We start from the raw sequence: 23341 nt of genomic DNA, 5'->3' as shown, positions 1-23341 counted from the left end.
AGGACTTTGGAGGTACCAGAGGTGTCATACCATCCCTATATCTTTGCTGTGCTGGTTTTTCAGATTTCCCCATCAAAAGCCCACCAAAACCGGGACAGAGTAGTGGACAAGAAATGGGTAGTTGCCATTAAAATAGCTGGTCCTACGCCTACACAAATATAGCAGTCATGACCCTTTTTGCTACTCATTACATTTGGAGCCAAACACATAAAAAATGGGCTGCTGGAACTGTCATTATATTTATTTAACAGAGAACTTTTCTCATCCATTTTCTAAACAGACAATGTTATTTCAAAAAATCTGAAACAAAGTAATGATGAAAACCACATATATAGAATAACTTAAATATTTTTTCCTTTTGAAGATGATTGAAGCATAGGATAAAAAAACTGTATTTCATTATTCTGGACATTCTCCACAAACAGTTAGTATCTAATAGTTTCTCCATTAAGTATTTAGATAATCAATATATAGCAGATAAACCAATCTGGCACTGACTAGGACTTTAGACAAACAAACTGACTGGAAAAATGAGATTTCTCTGAAGAATAAACCTATAGAAATAAGATTTCTTAATGTTTTTGCATCCTTAATCCTATGTGCCTTAGGTGATACTTTCTTGAACTAACCTAGAGCAAATTTGGTTTACCTGAGAAGGGCCAGAATCTGCTGGTTCCACGAATTATTTTAGCAAAAATGAGTAATAAACACTGGAAAGCATTATGGATCATCCATAAAGCCAACAATAGCCTACTGAGTCTCAGCTCATGAGAAACCCTCCTCAGCGCTCCTGTGGTAGCCCAGTGGTTACTGCTTAGACTGACCTGGCACCTAGGGAGCCCACTGTACAGCACTGCATGGACCAGAAGAGCAAAATGTATCCTTGACTTAGAGATCTCATGGCCTAGTATAATGTAATAAATACTTGAGTAAGACTGCGTTAAGTGGAGCTGTTCTCTTCAAACCACATCCCAGCATAACCCCAGTGTCATAAAAGTGCATAGATGTACGTCATAGTATTCAATATCAACTATATAAGCAGACTAAATTTTAAGAAACTGAGATGAAAAATCACTTTCTTCCTGGTCTTTCTCATTAATTACCATTTGTTCACAACATTACTAGAAAACACTTCAATAATGTACACTCCATCTAAAGTAACTGAGCAGCTTTGACAATTATCAGCTCCATCTTATCCTGAACCGTAATCCAGTCAGCCTTGGTATCTTCTTTTCTGAGAATGCCTTCTCTTTCTTGCCACTGAAATATTGCCAGCCTCAGGTCTTATTGTCTACCCTAAAACCTCACTTCCTGTAGGCAACTAGAAGAAAATATTAGTTTCCCATTTCACACTTTCTAGGTCTCATAATTGCAGGGAAAGGCTTGAAAACATGAATTATACTAGTTTAAAGAAAGCAAATAAAAACACTCAAAAGCACTTTTAAAACAAAATTGTCATTTTTATGACAATCTTATAATTTGAAGATAGGCAGGTGTCTGGCTCATGATTTCTAAGTCTTTGGGGTTCAAATAGAGGAATTCCTCTTCACCTTCCTTTTCTTCTTCTACTTTTCTACTCTTGTATTTTGTATGAGGAACGAAGATGCCCAAATTTCTGGTAGAAATCATCTTCTGCACGATTCAGTGCTTCTTCATCTATGTAGACAGCTGGTCTCCTGGAAGCCAAAAAGTACTGCACTTTCCGCAGGCTCCATCCCATCACGTACTTCAACCAGCCACTGACAGCAGCTGTAGACCTGCCAACACCAGTGTTGCAATGAACATAGACAGTGTGTCCGTTCTCCAGAAGCCCATGCAAGAGGCAAACAGCTTGTGGCAACATCTGTATTCTTCCTAAGGTTAAAAACAAGGAACATTCATTTGCATTTGAGAAAGCTAAGTTGCTGGTTGAGATTATCTATACACCTGTTGTAGGTTAAGGGAAACTAAGAGTTTATTGGTATAACCAAAAAGAAAAGTCCTCCAGAGGCTAGAGAGTCCCAGAAGGATGGGCACCTTGTCCCGGGATATCTTAATCTGTCATTCTATTCAGTTTTCCTGTATCCCTCTATTTAAGGGAGTGTACAGCCAATTCTCTTTCTCTCCTCCCTCCATCTCAGGACATGCATGAGCCATTATCTTCATAATTTCAGGGGCAGAGGCTTTCTCCTGTGAATTTCCAGCTATGCCATTGGGCCTGCTGAAGCTGAGGGGTTTGGAAGGCTCTGGAAGGTTTTGGCCTGGTAGGCCCAGGTGAAAAACTGAACCTAATTTGTGAATGTATTCCTTTTACCTGAATATCTTTTGTATATATTTGTAAATAGAATTTCCATTTAAACTTCCAATCCAGTGTGGAGCATTTTCATTTTACTCCTTGGGAAGGGGTAAAATATCATTTCTGTCCTTTTGCCTGGGCAGCTCATGGCTCAAAACTAGGACAATGCCTGGATGAACTGTGAGTCTTAATGGCAAACCTGACATACTTAGGATTTTTTTTTTCTTTTCTTTTTCCTTCACACCCACCCCCCACCTCCCCCCTGCCACCAATTATCCTGTACCCTAACTTTGTTTTTTCTTGCAGCATAGATTCAGACCACTCAATGTCTGTAAAATGTTCCAAGTCATTCCTAAATATACATTGTAATTAACACTGGATGTGTGTGGTATATTCATTTTTCCACAGAGGCTAAGAGAAGACAGCAAATTACATCAAATAGCACACCTTACTCAGCATTAGATTTAGCAAGCCAAAAACTAAATGCTTTAGTACCAGAAGTTTGTGAAGCTGCATATTGCTGCATTCAAAAACATTGTTATGAAGGCCATCACATCAATAATAATGAGTGGAGGGAAAAAGGGAAGAGTATTTTCCTGTACAACTTAACTGCAATCAAGTACTAAGCATATGGTTAAACACCACAGAACAGCCTTTCTCACTTTCAAGGGGATGAATATACTGTATTTCCTGACACCTTTCTCCCTGTAACCCTGGGAACTGAAGCTGCAAACATCATAACCTAACTTTTCCTCACAGCAGGGTTGAGCACTGACACTGAGCCCTTTTAAATCCCTGTTTTAAAGTCTCCTGTCCTCCCTGATGTCCTGTTACTGATATGACAGTTCTTTATTTGGGGCAGCAGTATTTCCCTCTACTGAAAGCATTCTCTTCTGCTGGTAGGCTACTCACTTGCAAACATGCACACTTTCCAACCTCCTGTTTGGAAACAAGATTTTGAACTGAGTTTTTTAATGGAGGAATAAAAAATAACAATAATTTATGTTACCACATCAGGTGCTATGGGTATTCTAAATTAATTACAAATAATTACATAAATGACTCAATGGAGATTCATCAGACTGGGATATGATAGTCAAAGAAAAACTATTTGCTGGAGAAAAGAAATAGCAGAGAAGAACAAATAGCACTCTCTCTCCATGTTTATCCAGCATGAATGGCAAGCTGCTCTATTGTGCAAGCCTGCAGTCTTCCACCTACACAGTGTATTTTCATTACACAGGCTGAACTCAAGCTGTAAGCAAAAACAGTCAAGCAGTTATCAATGTCAGAGGGCTTTAAACTCACACACATATACACTGCCGTACACAAAGTACTGTAGATGGCCTCTCTGCTGATGAGATAACAAGAATAATTTGCTAGTGATAACACATAATTATATCCTGAGTGTTAGCTATATTTTTACACAAAATTTACACACAAAAAAACCCAGTCATGAACATAAAATATTTGTAACTCAAGGGGTTTGTTACTATTAATTTACTGCAAGAGTGGCGTGACCATTACCTTCAGTGCTCATATCTGGGGTTGGCATCCAGACATAGGCAATACCTTCCTCTTTATACAGTTTCATGAGGATTTCAGGGCTCATGGGTTCTGGATATCGGTTGCAGCCCCAGGAATTCTGAACGATGTCCCATTCAGTCTGGAAGTTCATCACAGCTGTAACACCCAGCTCATGCTTCAGCTTGACAGTCACATGCTCCAGCTGTCGAGGGCAACTTCCCAGCCAGAGGTTTGGCAGAATTCTAGTATCAAGAAAACATTGCAGTGGGATTGATTTAAATGTCTTTAAAAGGAAACTGCCTAGTTCAGTGGTGTTCCAGCTTCAAACCTGCTTATCATCATCACACAAGCAGTGCTAAGCGTAGCCTTTTCATGTCATGCAGTAAGCAGCTTCTTATTTCATTACAGTTGAGCTGGTACTGTTTGATGCTGGGGACCAAGTTCCTAACCTACCACAAAGAGCCAGACAGTCTGAGGAGAAATTCAAAGCATAATTACTAGCACAGGTCTCCAAGGCATCTATCATTACGATTGCAGCAGAAGCTTACTAACATCACAGATTAGAATAAGAAAACTCTGAAGATTCATGAAATTTGCACCCAAAAAAAAAGTCCTAAAAGATTCATGGGATCCAGATCTGAATTACTTTAGTAATGTTAAAAACAGAGAATTCCTAAAGCTTTATAGCTGCCACTATAATGAGGAAAGTAGACAGAAAAAAAATCACCCAACTTAAATTACTCTTTTGTGAGGAAACTCAAAAATGGATGAGCAATATTTCTCTCATTTTTTTTCTTCTGGAGTCTAGTGGGAACCAAATGCAGGATTACATGTCTGGTTTCCCTCAAGGCCTGAAGAGCCAGAAATTTTGCAAGAAAACTTGAGTCGTGTGGGATGGATAAACATTCGTATTTCTGGTAGTTATATAAAACAAACTTTAAGATTTCTGTGGTTGTTCCCATTGTGAATTATCATAAAACTATTATATGTCTCAAAATATTTTGACATATATATCATAGTATCATAGTATCAGTCAGGGTTGGAAGGGACCACAGGGATCATCTAGTTCCAACCCCCCTGCCATGGGCAGGGACACCCCACACTAGATCAGGCTGGCCAGAGCCTCATCCAGCCTGGTCTTAAACACCTCCAGGGACAGGGCCTCAACCACCTCCCTGGACAGCCTATTCCAGGGCTTCACCACTCTCATGGTGAAGAAATTCCTCCTCATGTCCTGCCTGAATCTCCCCACCTCCAACTTCATTCCATTCCCCCTAGTCCTATCACTACCTGATATCCTGAGAAGTCCTTCCCCAGCCTACTTGTAGGCCCCCTTCAGATACTGGAAGGCCACGATTAGGTCACCTCAGAGCCTTCTCCTCTCCAGACTGAACAGCCCCAACTCTTTCAGTCTGTCCTCACATGAGAGGTGCTCCAGCCCTCTGATCATCCTCATGGCCCTTCTCTGGACACGTTCTAGCACGTCCAGATCCCTCTTGTAATAGGGGCTCCAGAACTGGACGCAGAGTATTATTTTCAAGTAAGGATTTTGAACCTGTGCATGCAATTAAACTGATGACCTCTAGAATTATTTACATGCACAAATTATTAGTGATCTACTTAACAATTTTTTTTTATTTGTATAATTTTCTATTTTGACCATGAAATCCACAAAGTACATAAAATATCTCTGTGGTTGCAAATGTTATTAACTGGACAAAAACTGAAGCCAATTTACAACAAAGCAAGATCATCCAAAGTAAAATGTCTGCTATGCATTTCTTAGGATTTTTTTTTTTATTTTAATCTTAGAGACAGATAAGGAAAGTTTATGTTTATTCAGGACCAGTTATGCCTATAAACAACCCTTAAATAATTGCATAGCATTCCAGTTTCATAGTAGTAAGTGCTTACTAGCATTTAATTAAGATCTGTAATTGACAATGATTAAGCTGTGCTATGTTACTACTCATTCAGTCAGTTTATCAATTAAGAAAGCACACAGAATAATGTCAAAAATATGCAGCTAACATGTGAGATTAAGACCCGCTGAGTGCCTTTTCCTTAAAGTTACTTTCTGTAAAGTTACTTTCAGCCTGCCCTACACTTCAGTTCTTGTGACCATTTGAGGCTGTGCCTTTAAGAAAGGGACAGTGCTGGAACACTCTGGCTGAATATTTTGGTATTAAAATGAAAACATTCAGATATTCTAAATGAATTTCATCGGTAGATTGGTAGAATGCAACTTTAAGTTTTAGTTCAGTTGGAATCTTTCACAGTTCCACTCTGTTCTGCCTTTCCAGCCTGTCTGCTTCTGAGCAACTAGCCGGAGTTGATCTTGAATACCAGATAAGAACTAATCCTTGCATGCACTTGGAGCCTAACAGAATTTATTCCTTAATAGTTACCTTCTCTCTATCTTTAACCCTTTTTGGGAAAAAAGGGAGGTAGGGGGAGAGATGGGGTACACGGGGGGAACCCTCCTCTGTCCAGAGGAGGGAGTTTTGTTCTGTATTACTCTCCTTGTTGTATATTTCTGTATATATTGTAAATACTGTATATTGTGTATATATAACCTGCATTTCATCTTGCTTGTAAATATAGCTCTTACCCTTTGCTTCTCCAACTGAGTCAGCTGTGGTTGCTTTCTTTGTGGGGGAGGGAGAGCTAGGCCTTCTCTCACCACCACAATTCTCCATCACTAATATGGAGAAAATGTTTATCTACCTTAAGGAGACTTCAGGGGATTAAATGAATAAATGAAGACTGAATATGTGGTAACAATGACTAAATGTTAGGCAGGTGTCTGTTCAGTACTTGATTTACAGAGCCCAAACTGAAGGCTGATGTGCTAAAAACCTGTCTTATGAACTGAGAAAATGGACAATTTATCATTAGGAGGGAATAAATATGGAACACCATGAAATCACTTGCACAGTTATTTTCCATCTGTCATCATATTACATTATTTTTTAATGAAACACAGATATATATTGCACTTGGTTGCTTCCCCCCAGGACCCTGCACAGCCCTGATTAAACTATTACAATTCATTATGAATGCATCTGAAAACCAAATGCATTCTGCTTAATCAATGCATGTGCAAATAGTCTCCTTAAGGACAAAATGAGTCTGAAGCAATGAAAGATTAGCATTCTAATACTTTTTTTTCAATGGTGCAGATTGCAATTTTCAAGCTAGAGGAAATGTTCCCAAAACATGACGCACACATGCCTTTCACAGATAGTACAAAGCCACCCAGCAACTGTAACTGTAGGGATCTGACATACAGGGAGAGTGACTTATCACATTTTACCAAGTTACTGCATCAGGCACTCAGTTCCTCCTCCACGACACAGGTGTCTGTGCTGTTTCTGAAGAAGCTCCTGGGTTACTTTTATTAATAATGATTAAACAGGCACCAAATTCAAATTTTCTTTAAATACTGATCTGTGAGCTGGGACAACACAGGTGCTGTATCCAGATTTGTTCAATCATTGGTGTGCTAGGAACAGGCATTTTACAATCTCTCTTAAAATCAGCCAGTCTTTCTTAGGAGTCACAATTCTTACAGAAAAGGGTAAGATTCAAGTCTTTGGGAACCTAACATCTATTAGTACAATCACAGAATCACAGAATGTTAGAGGTTGGAAGGGACCTCCAGAGATCATCGAGTCCAACCGCCCTGCCTAAAGCAGGATCACTTAGGGTAGTCTGCACAGGAATGCATTCAGGTGGGTTTTTGAAAGTCTTCAGAGGAGATTCCACAGCCTCTCTGGGCAGCCTGATCCAGTGCTCCATCACCCTCACTGTAAAGAAGTTTCTCTTCATGATGAGGTGAAACCTTCTATGTTCAAGTTTGTATCCTTATTACTGTGCACCACTGAAAAGAGATTGGCCCCATCGACTTGACACACACTCCTCAGATATTTATAGACATCAGATGCCCTCTCAGTCTTCTCTTCTCAAGACTAAACAGCCCCAGGTCTCTCAGTCTCTCTTCACAGGGGAGATGTTCAAGTCCCCTAATCATCCTCATGGCTCTCCACTTGACACTCTCCAGCAGATCCCTGTCTCTCTTGAATGGGGGAGCCCAAAATTGGACACAGTATTCCAGGTGTGGTCTCACCAGGGCAGAGAAGAGGGGGAGAAGAACCTCCCTAGATGTGCTGGACACACTTTTCTTGATGCACCCCAGGATACCATTGGCCCTCTTGGCCACAAGGGCACATAGCCGACTCATGGAGAACTTGCTGTCCACCAGGACTCCAAGATGTGGAGATGCTTTCCAGCAGGACAACCCCTAACCTGTACTGGGGCCTGCTGTTATTCCTCCCCAGATGCAGGATCCTGCACTTGTCCTTATTGAACTACAGGAGGTTTGCCTGCACCCAGGTCTCTAGCCTGTCCAGATTTCGCTGGATGGCTGCACAGCCTGACAGGGTGTCAGCCATGTCGCCCCCGCCCACCAGTTTTGTATCATCAGTGAACTTGCTGAGGGTACTCTCAATCCCCTCATTCAGGTCCCTGAAAAAGATATTGAACAAAACTGGACCCAGTACTGATCCCTAGAGAAAACCACTGGCCACAGGCCTCCAACTTGACTCTGTGCCATCCATCACAACACTCCAAACTCTATTGTCAAGGCAGTTTTCAATCCATCTCATGGATCAATCATCTATGCCACATTTCCTGATCTTTGCTATGAGGATGTTATGGGAGACAGTATCAAAAGCCTTACTGAAGTTGAGGTATATGACATCCACAGCTCTCCCTTCATCTACCCATTTGGTCATGGTTTCATAGAAGGCTATCAGATTAGTCAAGCAGGATCTCTCCTTGGTAAATCCATGTTGGCTACTCCTGATAACTCTTTTCTTCCACATGGTTAGAGATAACCTCCAGAATGAGCTGCTCCATCACCTTTCCTGTGATGGAGGTGAGGCTGACTGGTCTGTAGTTGCCTGGGTCTTCCTTCTTGCCTTTTTTGAAGACCGGAGTCACATTGGCTGTCTTCCAGTCACCAGGCACCTCTCCTGTTCTCCACGAGTTTTCAAAAATGATGGAGAGGCTCAGCCACAGTATCAGCAGCTCTCTCAGCACACGTGGATGCACCCCATTGGGGCCCATGGATTCGTGTGTTTTCAGCTGGTACAAGTGATCTCTAACCCAGTCCTGACTGACCAGTGGAGTGTCCTCGTCCCTCCAGTTCTGCACCCTTGCTTCCAGAGACTGAGGCTCCTGAGAGCTGGTCTTAGGAGTGAGAACTGAGGCAAAGAAGACATTCAGCAATTCTGCCATCACTGCTCCCTGCTTATCCATGCAGATCTCCTGCCTCCCTTAACTGATTTTTTTTTTCAAGAAGGTAATGTTTGAATATGAACCAGCTCTCTTGGGCTCCCCTTCCTTCTAGACCCCTAGCCCACTGGACATTTCTAAGTTTTGAAGCAGGTAAAATTAACCCTCCTAAACTCCAGGGTTGAGATTTTACTTATCACCCTGCTTCTTTTCTAATGATATTAAACTCTAACATGTTGTGGTCACTACAGCCAAGATTGTCCTCAACCTTAACATCTACAATCCTTGACATCTTATAGGCAGGAGGATAAAGGGGACTTTGCCCCCTTCAGTTATTGACAACAGAGTGATCCATCAGCCCTGTAATTTGTTTTGACCAAAGTCCAGTGTATTATTTTAGAAGACAAGCAACAGATTGATTCATCCATCAGCACCAGGTCAAGATGCAGACTGATGTTAAAACTTGCAATTCACTTCAGTTGTCTGCACCAGTCTTCCTTGGATCCCACTAAGCATCTGTGAGAGCAATTTAGCTGAAACTACAAACAAAATAGTGATTAAGTCACTGTGTCCTCCCTTAAGATTTTCATTTCCTAAAGGTGTGGAATGCAACTACAGCTACATGTAACTTGCAGCAAAACTTACTCTGCATTCCCAGAAGAACATATATAATCCAATTAACCCCCAGCATTTTGTGAGGTTTATATGCATATGGAGTGGATTTTGTATTGATATATTGCAATTACCCTGACACCAACTACAAGCAAGAAGCCCAAGGGGAATGCAGGCCTGAAGTGCAACTCAGAGATGTTTTTTGAAGCCCTGTAACTACTGGAGTCTGCTTCCAATTACAATGCATTCCTATTTACTCTCCTGATGGTACTGGAGTAGGAACTGGTTCAGAATTTTTTTATAAGGTGAATTTGTAATGCAAAATTATGACATCTCTGAACTTGCATTGAAACTTTCTACTTTTAGCCAAATTTAAACTAGTTCAAAGACCAAATGTCTGGTGTGAAATAAAGGGAGAATGAAGAATGGCAACAAAAAAATCCTACTTCTCTTTTTCCCTATCATTTGACACAAGAGATTTTCAAAAGTATTTCTACAGGCATAACCAAAATGAGGTAAGAAATCCTACCATCCATAGCTGAGATGCTTTCATCTTTTCTCTATCTTCTACTTTGTGACAAGGCACATCACTTTAAAGGGTGATAACAATGGCTTATGGTGACCCAGAGGTATCATCCTGTACATGCTCCTTCTTTTGCCATTGACATCTTTTTAACAACATATGGGAGCTTATTATTAGAATCATAGAATTGTTAGGGTTGGAAGGGACCTGAAGAACCATCTAGTTCCAACCCCCCTGCCATGGGCAGGGACCCTTCACACTAGATCAGGTTGCGCAGAGCCATATCCAGCCTGGCCTTAAAAACCTCCAGGGATGGGACTTCTAACACCTTCTTAGGATCATTCATGTGTTTCCTGAAGTACTAAAAAATTCAACAGCTCACTTCTGGGCCTTCATTGTTCACTTCTTCTGAACCCATGACATTGAAATTAATAAGCACACTTGTTAGAAATCAGATGTTCCTGTACTTTTGTCAGAGCAATCTAGAAACATTACTTAGATTATTATCTAATATTCTGAAATGCATTTACAAATAGAAAAGAGTTTGAAATTACCAAATTCTGCTCTCCACTGGAATATCTAAAAGCTGCCACATATTGTTTGATATGTAGAAAGCACACTGATGACCATCCTCGCCTTCAGAAATATTTTCCTGATATCTGATATGAACAGTTCAGTCACAGGTCACGATGGCATAACGGACACAAAGAACAGATTATTCATTTCTATTCTGCAAAATCCTTTTATCCACATGAAAATTACTATAATATCCCACAAAGCCTTGTATTTTTCACTCACACAAGTGCTTGTCATATATTCACAACATCTCATGGTGTTTATTTGCTTTTGGATTCTCCAGCTGGTCAACATCTTTCTTAAGATATTATGTGAAGTACTGGAAAGAAGTCTCACCATTTCTGAGCAGAACTGAAGATCAGTTACTTCTTATGCCTCAAAGACTATATTCCTGTTTATAGTTCCCTAACAGCATGATGCTGTTAACCTATATTCAATATGGAATTCTGTTTGTGAATTAAGATCTCTCACAAGAGATGAGCCTACCCAAGGAGAGATTAATCTTAGAATAAATAATTTCAGGCACTCACACACATCACTGGATTATAAATTAGAATAGAGTAGAGTAGAGTAGAGTAGAGTAAAGTAGAGTAGAATAGAATAGAATAAACCAGGTTGGAAGAGACCTTCAAGATCATCGTGTCCAACCTATCATCCAACACCACCCAACCAACTAAACCATGCAACCAAGCACCCTGTCAAGTCTCTTCCTGAACACCTCCAACGATGGTGAATCCACCACCTACTCGGGCAGCCCATTCCAATGAGCAATCACTCTCTCTGTGTAAAACTTCCTCCTAACCTCCAGCCTAAACCTCCCCTGGTGCAGCCTGAGACTGTGTCCTCTTGTTCTGGTACTGGTTGCCTGGGAGAAGAGATCAACCTCTGCCTCACTACAACCCCCCTTCAGGTAGTTGTAGAGAGCAATAAGGTCACCCCTGAGTCTCCTCTTCTCCAGGCTAAGCAACCCCAGCTCCCTCAGTCTCTCCTCATAGGGCTTGTGTTCCAAGCCCCTCACCAACTTTGTTGCCCTTCTCTGGACACACTCCAGCAAGTCAACATCCTTCCTAAACTGAGGGGCCCAGAACTGGACACAGGACTCGAGGTGCGGCCTAACCAGTGCAGTGTACAGGGGCAGAATGACCTCCCTGCTCCTGCTGGCCACACTGTTCCTGATGCAGGACAGGATGCCACTGGCCCTCCTGGCTGCCTGGGCACACTGCAGGCTCATGTTCAGCCTGCCATCAACCATCACCCCCAGGTCCCTCTCTGCCTGGCCGCTCTCCAGCCACTCTGACCCCAGCTTGTAGCTCTGCATGGGGTTGTTGTGGCCAATGTGCAGAACCCGGCACTTGGATGTGTTAAATCTCATGCCGTTGGACTCTGCCCATCTGTCCAGCCTGTCGAGGTCCCTCTGCAGAGCCTCTCTACCCTCCAGCAGATCAACTCCTGCCCCCAGCTTGGTGTCGTCCATAAATTTACTGATGATTGACTCAATCAATTAGAAAGGGAAACTGTACATGCTTTCAGTGATGCTTGGTATTATTGCTTTCCAGAGAGGTCAAAGTGGTACTTTTAGCCTGTACATAAAAATGAACTAAAAATAATAGAAAATGTATAGTAACCTTTTTTTAAAAATCAATAGTGCTTGTGTATTAACTATTTTATTGTACCAAAAATATTACGTAAAATGAAGACAAAAATACAGGAGGTATCAGCTAGTTCTTGTGAAAATACTTTTCATATGAAGGCACACTAAGGTTGTAGCATATTTAAGAGTTAATTGAATGACTATGTAAAATATATAGGAGAAGCAAATCAACTGGCCTTATCTACATAAAAGAGGTAAATAATCTCAACTTCCATATGGTTTTACCTATAAAGCAACTACTAAGATATGAGAAAAATAGCAGATTTTTTTAAATCCTTTTTGTTATTCTTACATCTTCCTCCAAAATACTGATAACATAGGTAGATATCAAAACAGAGGGCTTGCTGGTTTGGTCTTGTACAAGGATTCTGTTTTCATTATATTATCTTAAATAAAGGACAAAGAGATCTCTCAGTAAAATACCTCTTCATCAATGAAATAATAATGTAGAACTGAGGAGTTACGACACTAACATTTCATTGCAGATAGTACAGGGCATGTGGATAAGTGGCTGTGGTCTTAATGCTTTCTGCTGCCGACTTAGTAATGAAGTCTCCTTGCAGAAGCCAAGCTGACAGACCCTTTGCGATAAGGTGCTTGACTTAAGAAGGGTTGACTGAACACAGTTTGATGCACTCAATTGCCCAGCATGCAGACAAGTACTACTGGCCAGAGCAGGACATCAAGGTTTGATGATACTATGGTCTAATTCACAGAACACCAAGGTCTAACAGGCACATTTACTAAGATTGTGCTTGTCAATAAAGGTAGATTAAATGGCCATGACCTTAGCACAAGTCATCAGAGAAAAGTGGTGATTAATGATAGAGCAGCCTCCTACTGAGACAACATAGCTGCAGACCTTGTAAAAACTACTTATATTTTTGAACACAAAAATTACTTTAACCTAAATGCCACATGTGGAAGGCATCACTTACAAATTTGTTCTGCTTTACTGCTGAAAGAGTACAGTTTATTGTGAAGTTAAGAATTCCACCTCAGGGCTTTAAATGAGGAGAATTAAACAGACTACAGTGTACTTCCAAGGTGGGATTTTTCTTATTATTTGGCACTGTGATGAAAAGTAATTAAGCTCTGGCAAATTTTCTTCTTAGATGCAATTTGGACTACTTATCTAGCGTCTCACATGGGAGCAGACTTGGCAACTAAAACGAAACACCTGTGTTTATCACTTTAGAACAACACTTTGTCAGCTTAGCAATATGCAAAGTTTCTCAAGCCCTTGAATTCTGAGTGTTAGGATTAATAGTATCCTATTTATTCTATTTTCACAAATTTATGCGTGAATGTGGCATCAAACTACCTCATTTGCTGATATGCAGAGCAAATAAGTCATTAAGACTTGACCCCAATGAAACCCAGGTAAGAATAATATCAAACGGGTAACTGAAATATAAGGTTACCCAGACATTCAGTTAAAAGTAGTTCCAGTGGTACAGTGCCCCCACATTCTGCTGTTTAGGAGGAGGTACAGTAGCATCAGCTCGATGGCACAAAAGGGCTTAGATGACTCCTCTTCAGCCACCAATCTGCGTTAAAAGCAGGTGGTATGGTGCACTCTTCTGGTTGTAAGACAAGGGGTGACCATGCTAAAGCCTAAGCACAGCACAGCTCTCCTCCTCATTCAGAATCTTCTGGTGGATTCTGACTCTGGGGAGGCCTGTAGGCTATGTTTACTTTATGGATTGTCCTAGCTTTGAATGCACCGGGGACACAGGATAAAAAGAATCCATGTGAGTAGAATTAAAGTCAGTCATGTAACAGATGTTTAGTCTAGGTGAATCCACAAAACTTTCTGTTTTCTCTTCCAAAGCAACCCCAAACATTCCCTTAGAAGGAGCATAAGAGCTTTATTAGAAGAAACTCACAAAAATATCTCATAAGGACAGCTGCAGAGATCAAGGGCATTTTTAACATCCTATATCCTGCCATAGCAGGGAATGTATTTGATGAACACACCTAGTTAACTGGGAAGTAGATCATATCCCACTTTGCAAAAATTACAGTAATACCTGGATAAATAAGCAGTAGCACTATGCCTAAAAGTCACAAAAAATCTTTCTACTCTATTCAGTACCAGAAGACTGTCATCAGGAATAATGGAAAGAAGAAAGTGAAACATCTGGAAAGCCCAGCAGATAACACTAGCACAATCAGAGAAACAGAAGACGAGGTTTCAGAGAAAAGACTGAAAGAGCCAAGGGTTAATATCAAAATGAAAATAGTCAGATGTGCTAGCCTCGATTACTCTGTGATACTGGGAAAAAGGATAGACATTTCCAAGAATATGAGAGCTATAAAGAGGCAGGATACTAATTTTATCTCCAAGTCTACTGCCTATTTAAGATCAGGCTGGATAAACCTGGAATGATGTAAATGTAGTTGAGACTAAGAGCAAGAAAATGGACTGGATGCTTTTTGATGTCTCTTTGAACCTATGATCTATGATACTATAATCATAAACTTTAATTTCCATCTCTGGGATCACTACCTATATTAATTTATCAAGCTCTTGAAATAATTTAGGTTCCTTGTCCTCCCTGCCCTATTTGAAAGGTCATGCCAGAATTCAAACATCATTCCTTTGATGTCAGAAAACTTGTTCTAACTTACCCTCTAAATTAATTCAGAAGCAATTAATATCCATTTGATCTTAAAGCAGGTTCAATTTCAAGAATTTTTCTTCCTCCTTTGTACTAATTCCTGAATGTCTTTTACAAATAGTAATATATCCTCTTTTTCAGGCTTCATTTAACTGCTATCTGTATCAGACACCAGAAGCAGTCAAGCTATGGTAGCGCAGAGTTCCTTTCAAACCAATTATTTTGCTCCAGCTTCAGTGTCATAAAAGCTACACAGCCTGCAGAAAATTCCCTCTTTCATTCCCAGTTAGCTCAGGTATCTGTGTTTTGAACTGTGGTTTGTGATGAAGGCATGCTTTATGTCAAGGAATCCCTGAAACAGGAACAGAAAGAGTGTTACATCATTTTGTATTTGAAATGGTTTTGCAAAACCAAATTTGCTATTCCCATTCCTCTATAGTGCAAAGAGGATGCAAAGGTCTCCTGACAAGAAACTTTGGAAGTTCCTGTGAAGAAGTGTATCCCTATTAACAGGCACTGCATCATAACTTCAAAGGTGAATTCATAGATTCATAGAATGGTTAGGTTGGAAGCCACATTAAAGATTATCTAGTTCCAGCCCCTCTGCCATGGGCAGGGACACCTTTCACTAGACCAGATGTTCAAGGCCTCATCCAACCTGGCTTTGAACACCTCCAGGGAGGGGGCATTCACAACCTCCCCAAACAACCCGTTCCAGTGTCTCAGCACCCACACCGTAAAGAATTTCTTCCAAATATCCAGTCTAAATCTACCTTCCTCAAGCTTAAAGCTGTACCCTCTTGTCCTATCACTACAAGCCCTTGTAGAAAGACCCCTTCTGGATTTCTTGTGGAAGGATGCTGTAAGGTCTCCGCAGAGCCTTCTTCACACTGAACAGCCCCAACTCTTAGCCCAATTTATCCCATAAGGAAGGTGCTCCAGCCCTCTGATCATCTTCAAGGTCCTATTCTGGACCCGCTCTAGCAGTCCCATGTCCTTCTTTGGCTGGGGGCACTAGAATTGGATGCAGTACTCCAGGTGGGGTTTAATGAGAGCAGAGCAGAGCAGAGCATCCTGTTGGCCACACTTCTTTTGATTCAGCCCAGGATACGGTTGGCCTTCTGGGCTGCAAGTGCACATTGCCAGCTCATGTTGAGTTTTTCATAAGCGACACCCCCAAATCCTTCTCCTTGAGACTGCTCTCTTGAGCCATTCCTCACCCAGCCTATATTTGTGCTTGGGATTACCTCGACCCAAGTGCAGGACCCTGCATTTGGTCTTGTTGAATGTCATGAGGTTGGCTTGGGCCCACCTCTCCAGCCTGTCCAAGTCCCTCTGGATGGCATCCCTTCTCTCCAGCATGTCAACCAGACCACACAGCTTGGTGTCATCTGCAAACTTGCTGAGGGTGCACTCAGTCCCACTGTCCATATCACTGACAAAGATGTTAAACAGTACTGGTCCCAGTATTGACCCCTGAGGGACGCCACTTGTCACTGGAATCACTGATAAACCACCCTGATACAGCTGATCTCTTCAATGACAGGACTAGAACATGTTCCAAATTTGTCCTGCCTTGGGAAATGGAAGTACAAAAGGGATTGTAAATCATCTTTGTTCTTCTGACACTATAATAGATCAAATTTATCTATTGTCTTTAGGATAAGTGTGCATGCTCCAATAAATGCAATGGAATTGCTCTTGTTAAACTTGCAGTGCATTTGAATCTATATAGGGAAAAAACCCACACTACAAACTCTTCTCCCCTCTCATTTATCTCATTCTATTAAAAAGCTTAACACCAATTAATTTATATCATAAATATTTTTGTAAACTATTTTATCTCTAGGTATGATCAAACTAAACAGCTAACTAAAATAACTTGGCCATACAAGACTTTATATGCATGGCTAACACTGAATTGTGCTTTATCTTTCCTGTATTAAAAATGAAATATCTTATTTCATATTTCACTACGTAATTCTACTGTGAAGATAAGAAAATAATCATTCATAAGCACGCCAGTACCTTGTAGGACAGGGTGTCCAGATCAAGCCTCATAGGATTTAGTCAGACTTTATTTTCAAACATACACACAAGCCTTCTACTGTTGCCTAAGGAGCACAATGTATGCAGCAGAAAGCAGGAATTTGCCTTTACAGGGAATGATGCTTCTCATACTGTCATTCATCTAAACATTATCTGACGCAAACAATGTGCCCATTACAAAAACTACAGCCTGAGATGAGGTTCAGGTTCCAAGGCTTGCAGTGAGCAACCTGGAAAAGACTCTTCCACTGGCTTGTGAGGATTAAACACTCAAATTATAGAATCTTGTCTCATGCAGCCATGGTTGCCAATGGTTACTTCCTGCACGTCTCCCATAGGTTGACAACATTCCCATTTGTTTTGAATTAGAACAAATACTTGGGAAACACAAGAACAACAGGCTGCTAAACGAAGCCAGACTGTAATGAGCCATGAATCTCTTGGCAATAGGAATGAGAACTTCTAATATCAATACTTAGCAATGGGAATGATGCCATTGCTGGCACCTCTGAGACAAAGTATCTTAACTAAATTCACTTAAACCACTACAGATGAACTTTAAGTTAGTGCTCAAGAAGTTTCAGGAATTGTTGGTAAAATTATCTTTAGTCTTCTTGCAGAGTTTACTTTTTAGTAGCTGCTTAGAAATCTAATAGCGAAAATAATAAATTATGAAGCCACTTCTCAAAATGCAGGTTTTCAGATCCAGTGGAAAAGCTTTCCAATGCTTCAGAAACAAGCACATAATCATTGTGATTATGTAAATGTGAAACACAGTTTATTGAAAGGTGTCTTTGGATCCACATGGCAGCATATGCACATGTATGAAATGCTGGAGTCCCCTCAGAACTGCAACAATCAAAGGAAAAAGCATTTTTATCCCTAGTGGTACCGACCAAATGCAACAGTCCTCACAGGTTCTGTATCTGTCCATATTCCTTCCCATTAAGTTATTTATCTAGAATTTCTAAACTCACATCAGTTCATTCATCTTAATTTTAAAGAGGGATAGACACATTATAGAGTACCATAGGCTGGGCAACAACATCTTGGAAACATTGAGAAAAACCGAATCAATGCATCACCACAGCCAGCCACATAAATATCTAAAAGAACGTGTTCACACAAAAAAATCGAATCAAAGAGACAACAGTTGCATGGTGCTATCATAATAAAATTGACAGAAAATAATATTTTAGCTAATGTACCTGGTAACTAGATTATAAACATAAAGTTCATAAACCTGGTGGATGAGTTGCCAATCTCAAAAGTTGGGGCTGAAACTGTAACAGAGCTACTGAGAGCCCCCAGAAGGGCCTGTATAAGTCTTCTTAAGACAAAACTGTGAAGTCTAGTAGGATCATTTGAAGAAGTCTTAGATGTCAAAAGGGAAAAAAATAATAAATTTTACTTAAATTTTATGAACAAGCAATGCTGGCGATTTTATTAGAACCCAAAGATTGAAAAGAATTACCAGAGTTTGTCTATTTTTTAAACTGCCTCTTTTTTTTCCCCCAGTTTTTTTTCTGAAAATGGAAGCAACCCACTATTACATGGAGCTGAACAATAGTCTTCTGTAATCTAAGCAGTAGTTAACACTGTGTTTAGGAATCATGTTCACATGGCCAAGCCTTCAAGCTGGCAGCAAGACTGCAGTAATTATTTTTTCAGGGATGCTGCTTATCATCCTTATCAGATCTTCACTTTGGGGAAGTGAAGGCACTGGATATAACTGTTCCAAAGACTTTTGAAAAGCAACCCTGGTGAAGCTAGATAAACTACAGGATTTTAAAATAAAATAGGTCCTAAAAGCCCAGCAACACCCACATATGTACATGTAGCATCTAGCATCCAGCCCCTGAACTGAAAGACAGGGCCATGAAGAGTCATGCTGCTGGCCCATGGTGGGTGAATGGATTTTTTTAATGAATGCCACCATCCAATTCCTGCAGCTCTTCACTCAATTATTTTATAGGTAAATAGTATCACAGTATCACAGTATAACTAAGGTAGGAAGAGACCCCAAGGATCATCGAGTCCAACCTGTCTCGGTAGACCTCATGACTAGACCATGGCACCAAGTGCCACATCCAATCTCCTCTTGAACACCTCCAGGGATGGTGACTCCACCACCACCCTGGGCAGCCCATTCCAACAACGAACGACTCGCTCAGTGAAGAACTTTCTCCTCACCTCGAGTCTAAACCTCCCCTGGTGCAGCTTGAGACTGTGTCCCCTTGTTCTGGTGCTGGTTGCCTGGGAGAAGAGACCAACCCCTTCCTGGCTACAACCACCTTTCAGGTAGTTGTAGAGGGCAATGAGGTCACCTCTGATCCTTCTCTTTTCCAGGCTAAACAATCCCAGCTCCCTCAGCCTCTCCTCATAGGGCTTGTGCTCAAGGCCTCTCACCAGCCTTGTTGCCTTTCTCTGGACACGTTCAAGTGTCTTGATGTCCTTCTTAAACTGAGGGGCCCAGAACTGGACACAGTACTCAAGGTGTGGCTTAACCAATGCAGAGTACAGGTAGAAGGAAAGGGAAAGGAGGAAAAAAGGGGAAATGAAAAAGAAGAGGGAAAAGGGGGGAAAGGAAAGTCTCTACTTCATTATTGATTTTACTTATATATTACATTTTCTTGCCTCTGTATTAAAACTGAAATGTGTATTTCTCCTTTTCCCTCCTTCTTCAATGCTTAAAACAATATTTTCTATTATTAAGTTTTTGGTATCAACGGAAAAAAGAGGCTTCATCTAAACTTACACACTGTAGTGTCTTGAAGTAATCAAGAGGAAATCCATATCTCTTATAAATTGGCAATGATTCTCTGAAAATAAGTTTCCCAAAGTACAAGCATTAAAGGAGGGAACAAGAAATTTTCAGTTCAGCCTCTTCATATGATCCCTGGGAAGACACAGTTAATTTCTTTGCTTTTTTTTTTTTTGTTTGTTTGTTTGTTTGTTGTTTTTTTTTGTGCAGACAGAAAATTATATACGGGAAGATACACGAGTGATTTGATAATCTCTATTTACTCTTGGGAAATAAAATACTTCTGTTTCTGAGACAAACTGTAAGTAAATTAGAGCTACATTCAACTTTCCTTACCAGCCAGTGGTAATAAACTATCTGATGGTGTCACCTTTCACATTTGGGGACTGAAAAGTCTTTCATTTTGAGGCTTTTTTTTTTTTTCTCTGTAAGAATCACCTGCAGGCTAGCTGGGCTAATCAACCCTAGGAGCTGTGCCTGGAAAACACGTGGGAAGGGTAGACAAAAGACGGTCTACGCTGCAAACACAAATCCCTGGTTTGACGGTTTCAGCAGCTGTAAACCACAGAGTTCCCTTAGCTAAATTCTTCCAATAACAACCAAATACCTGAATTTGTTCCCTACTGGTAAACAAAACAGCAGTAAGGCTGAGTACTCAATCTTTGCTTTTTAAAAAAAGCTTCCTCTATGTTCAGATAAACTATGTTAAGAAATGCCAGTGATGAGTAGGCACCTAACAAATGCATGAAAAAAGCTATGAGGAAACAAGTATCTGAGACAACTGAAATATCATTTTTGGTGACAGAGCAATGCTGCCCCTTCCTTGTCACCCCGGCTGTGAGCTAAATTGCTCAGGATTTCACAATCTCAGTCAATTTTGCTCACAGCCAGTAACACCTGCAAATTGCTTTCCAGTGGAGACAGAACTTTACTCCCTCGCTGACAGCCTGAATGTTACAGAGGAAAGAGGCAGGGAAAAGGGCTCAAGACCTCCAAAAGAAATACAGAGGTGGGACAGGAAGGCACAGTAGAACAGAATGAAAAATGAGAAACAATAGTTTTTGCTCCCTAACAGTGCCCCATATAAAATTCATACTTACTAGAGTATCAACATTTGCCTGTTATATCTCACAGAGAAAAACAGAAAAATAAGTATATTTACTCCTCAAGGTTTTTTCATGGAGGACTCCCAATCTTCCTTCTGTTTTTATCTCCCAGAATGACACAGAAATGTAAGTTTTTCTTAAGAAGTAAGGAAATAATTTTGTGCAGCAACACACCTATGAAAAGAGCAAATATTTCCCATTACTAGTCAAGCTAAATAAAAACACTCTCTATTGTATTTTTCCCCCAGTTACATAATTCAATGGTAATTGTGAATCCATACTGAACTGAGATGGGTATTATTCATTAGCATAGGCTAGAAATGGGATAAAAAAATAAAGATGAAGACCTAGCCCTGGTTATCTACAAACAAATTCCTTCAGGCATAGCAATCCTCAATGCATCATCTTAGGACAGCTTCCCACTGACATCTGAGACATCCTATAGCATCTGGAACACCTGGATGGGACTCAGATATGGCTAATGAGCTATAAGAAGACACATTCCTGTAGTGCAATAATTGGAAGCCAGGCAGTAAACTCTTGAAGTTTTCAAATTACACTAGAAACCAACATTCAAGCAACCATATAGGATATTTAACATCTCATTATAAATCAATAGAGATCACATCAGCCTCATCAATAAACTTTGGAGACCAATTCAGTTCACCAGTTCATTTTAAAGTAAACACTGGTGACTACCAGTGAGTTGAATTGCTGTATATGGTCTTAATCTTAAGCTAAGTCCCATCATGGATGTCTTTAAGAATATCTGCACATCCATCAATACCAGCAGAGTGCTAGCACTCAAACAGGAATAACTGCACCTTGTACAACCCAAACACGTTAAGAAGAGCTTCATTGTTTTCCTTCTCCAGAGATTCTCATGCAAAAATTTACTCATCCAGTTTCTTGTTATTCACCTCAATTAAAGATGCCATGTCAATCAAGTAAATGCTCATGTTCCTCACAGGAGAATTACAACAGACAAAAAGACTACAGTGTTCATCATCAGAATTCTGCTTTAGTGCCTCCAGAAGGTAAGCAAGAAGCACCTGAATTTTGCCCTGTATCATTCCTCACCCATGCACTTATCTACATAAATATTTCAGCACAAATAAGGAGCACATATTTTATATTACTCTCCTGATCATCCCTTCTTTACACTGAAGTTATAACCTACATTACTATGGCAGTGTTGAAGGAAGCTGTCTTCCCAACAAGTTACAAAGCATTACAATGTTTGCAAGCACAAGAGTTTGTTTTTGTGTTTTGCTTTATTTTGCCTTATGAAAAAAACCTAGGTACATAAACACTGATGACAACAACACTTTTCTTCAACTTCCCAATTTCTTGGACTACATCCAGCCACAGGAACATCCTGCCCACTCTAGAAACACCACATATTAATATTTAATGGTGTGGTGGTTTGAAAGGAAAGGCTCTGCTTTCCCTCCCCCACTAAGAAAGAAACCATGGCTAAAACTCAGTCGGAGAAATGAGAGTATATTTTACAAGGAAACAGATTATATGTAGCACAACAAATACAGGTATTTTACAATATATACAGAAATATACAGCAAATAAACTCAACCAGAAACCAGACCCCCCACAGAGGGGGTTTCCCCCTGTGCCCCCTTCACCCCCCTACCTCCCTTCTCCCCCAAAGAGGTAGAAGAAGAGAAAAAAGGGGAGTTAGTACAGCAGAGGCCTATGCGCAGGAAGTTAGTTAGTTCTTATCTCTTGGCAAGAAGCCCAGTGTGGAAGGGGCAGCGAAGAAAGGAAGACTGAGAGAAAGTCCCGGCTGCGCCGGGCCCAACCTCACCTCCCACCTTACTTGGCCAATGAAATTTGTTTAGAATACCAAAATATTTTATAAACATTTAGCCAGTGTGCCCCTTCCTTAAAGGCACAGCGTCAAACGGTCACAAATGGCATTAATATTTAAGTGCAAAAAAGCTACTGCTTTGATCCTGCTTTGACAGGGGTGGTTAGACCCGATGACCTCTTGAGGTCCCTTCCAACCTCTAATGGACTGTGATACTCTACTGCACCTGAAAAAAAATTGTCAGGATCCACAGTTACGCTCATGTAGTGGCTCCCCAATTACAGTCTTCCACATTTAAAGCTTATTGTGTATTCTTCTTTAAAATGTTTAGCAGCTGTAACAATACTTTGGTTAGAGATTAACTATCTGTCTGAGGAATTCACTTACAGAATCCATTTTAGATGCATTTTACATGCTAAGCATGTAAAAAAAATTTTTCTTCATCAGTTTTAGGAGATACAACCCAAAGAAAGCACACACAATGAATAAAATTACAGCTATGAAGACAGCA

General features: G+C 40.5%; 1 protein-coding gene across 1 annotated transcript in view; it reads right to left on the bottom strand.

The window, feature by feature from the left end:
- Positions 1 to 1383: 1383 nt before the first annotated feature.
- EPM2A (EPM2A glucan phosphatase, laforin) overlaps positions 1384 to 23341 on the bottom strand; it is a 40753-nt gene continuing 18795 nt past the window's right edge. Inside the window, exons 3-4 of the mRNA XM_054162468.1 lie at positions 3803 to 4044; positions 1384 to 1854 (exon numbers count right to left, since the gene is read on the bottom strand). Of these exons, the coding sequence (XP_054018443.1) occupies positions 1574 to 1854; positions 3803 to 4044 (523 nt within the window). The 3' untranslated portion in view covers positions 1384 to 1573. The remainder of the gene's footprint in view (positions 1855 to 3802; positions 4045 to 23341) is intronic.

The sequence above is a fragment of the Dryobates pubescens genome, chromosome 6, assembly GCF_014839835.1.
Source record: "Dryobates pubescens isolate bDryPub1 chromosome 6, bDryPub1.pri, whole genome shotgun sequence".
NCBI lineage: Eukaryota > Metazoa > Chordata > Aves > Piciformes > Picidae > Dryobates > Dryobates pubescens.
Note: the sequence above shows the minus strand (reverse complement) of the source record. Positions and strands in the feature narration are given on the sequence as shown.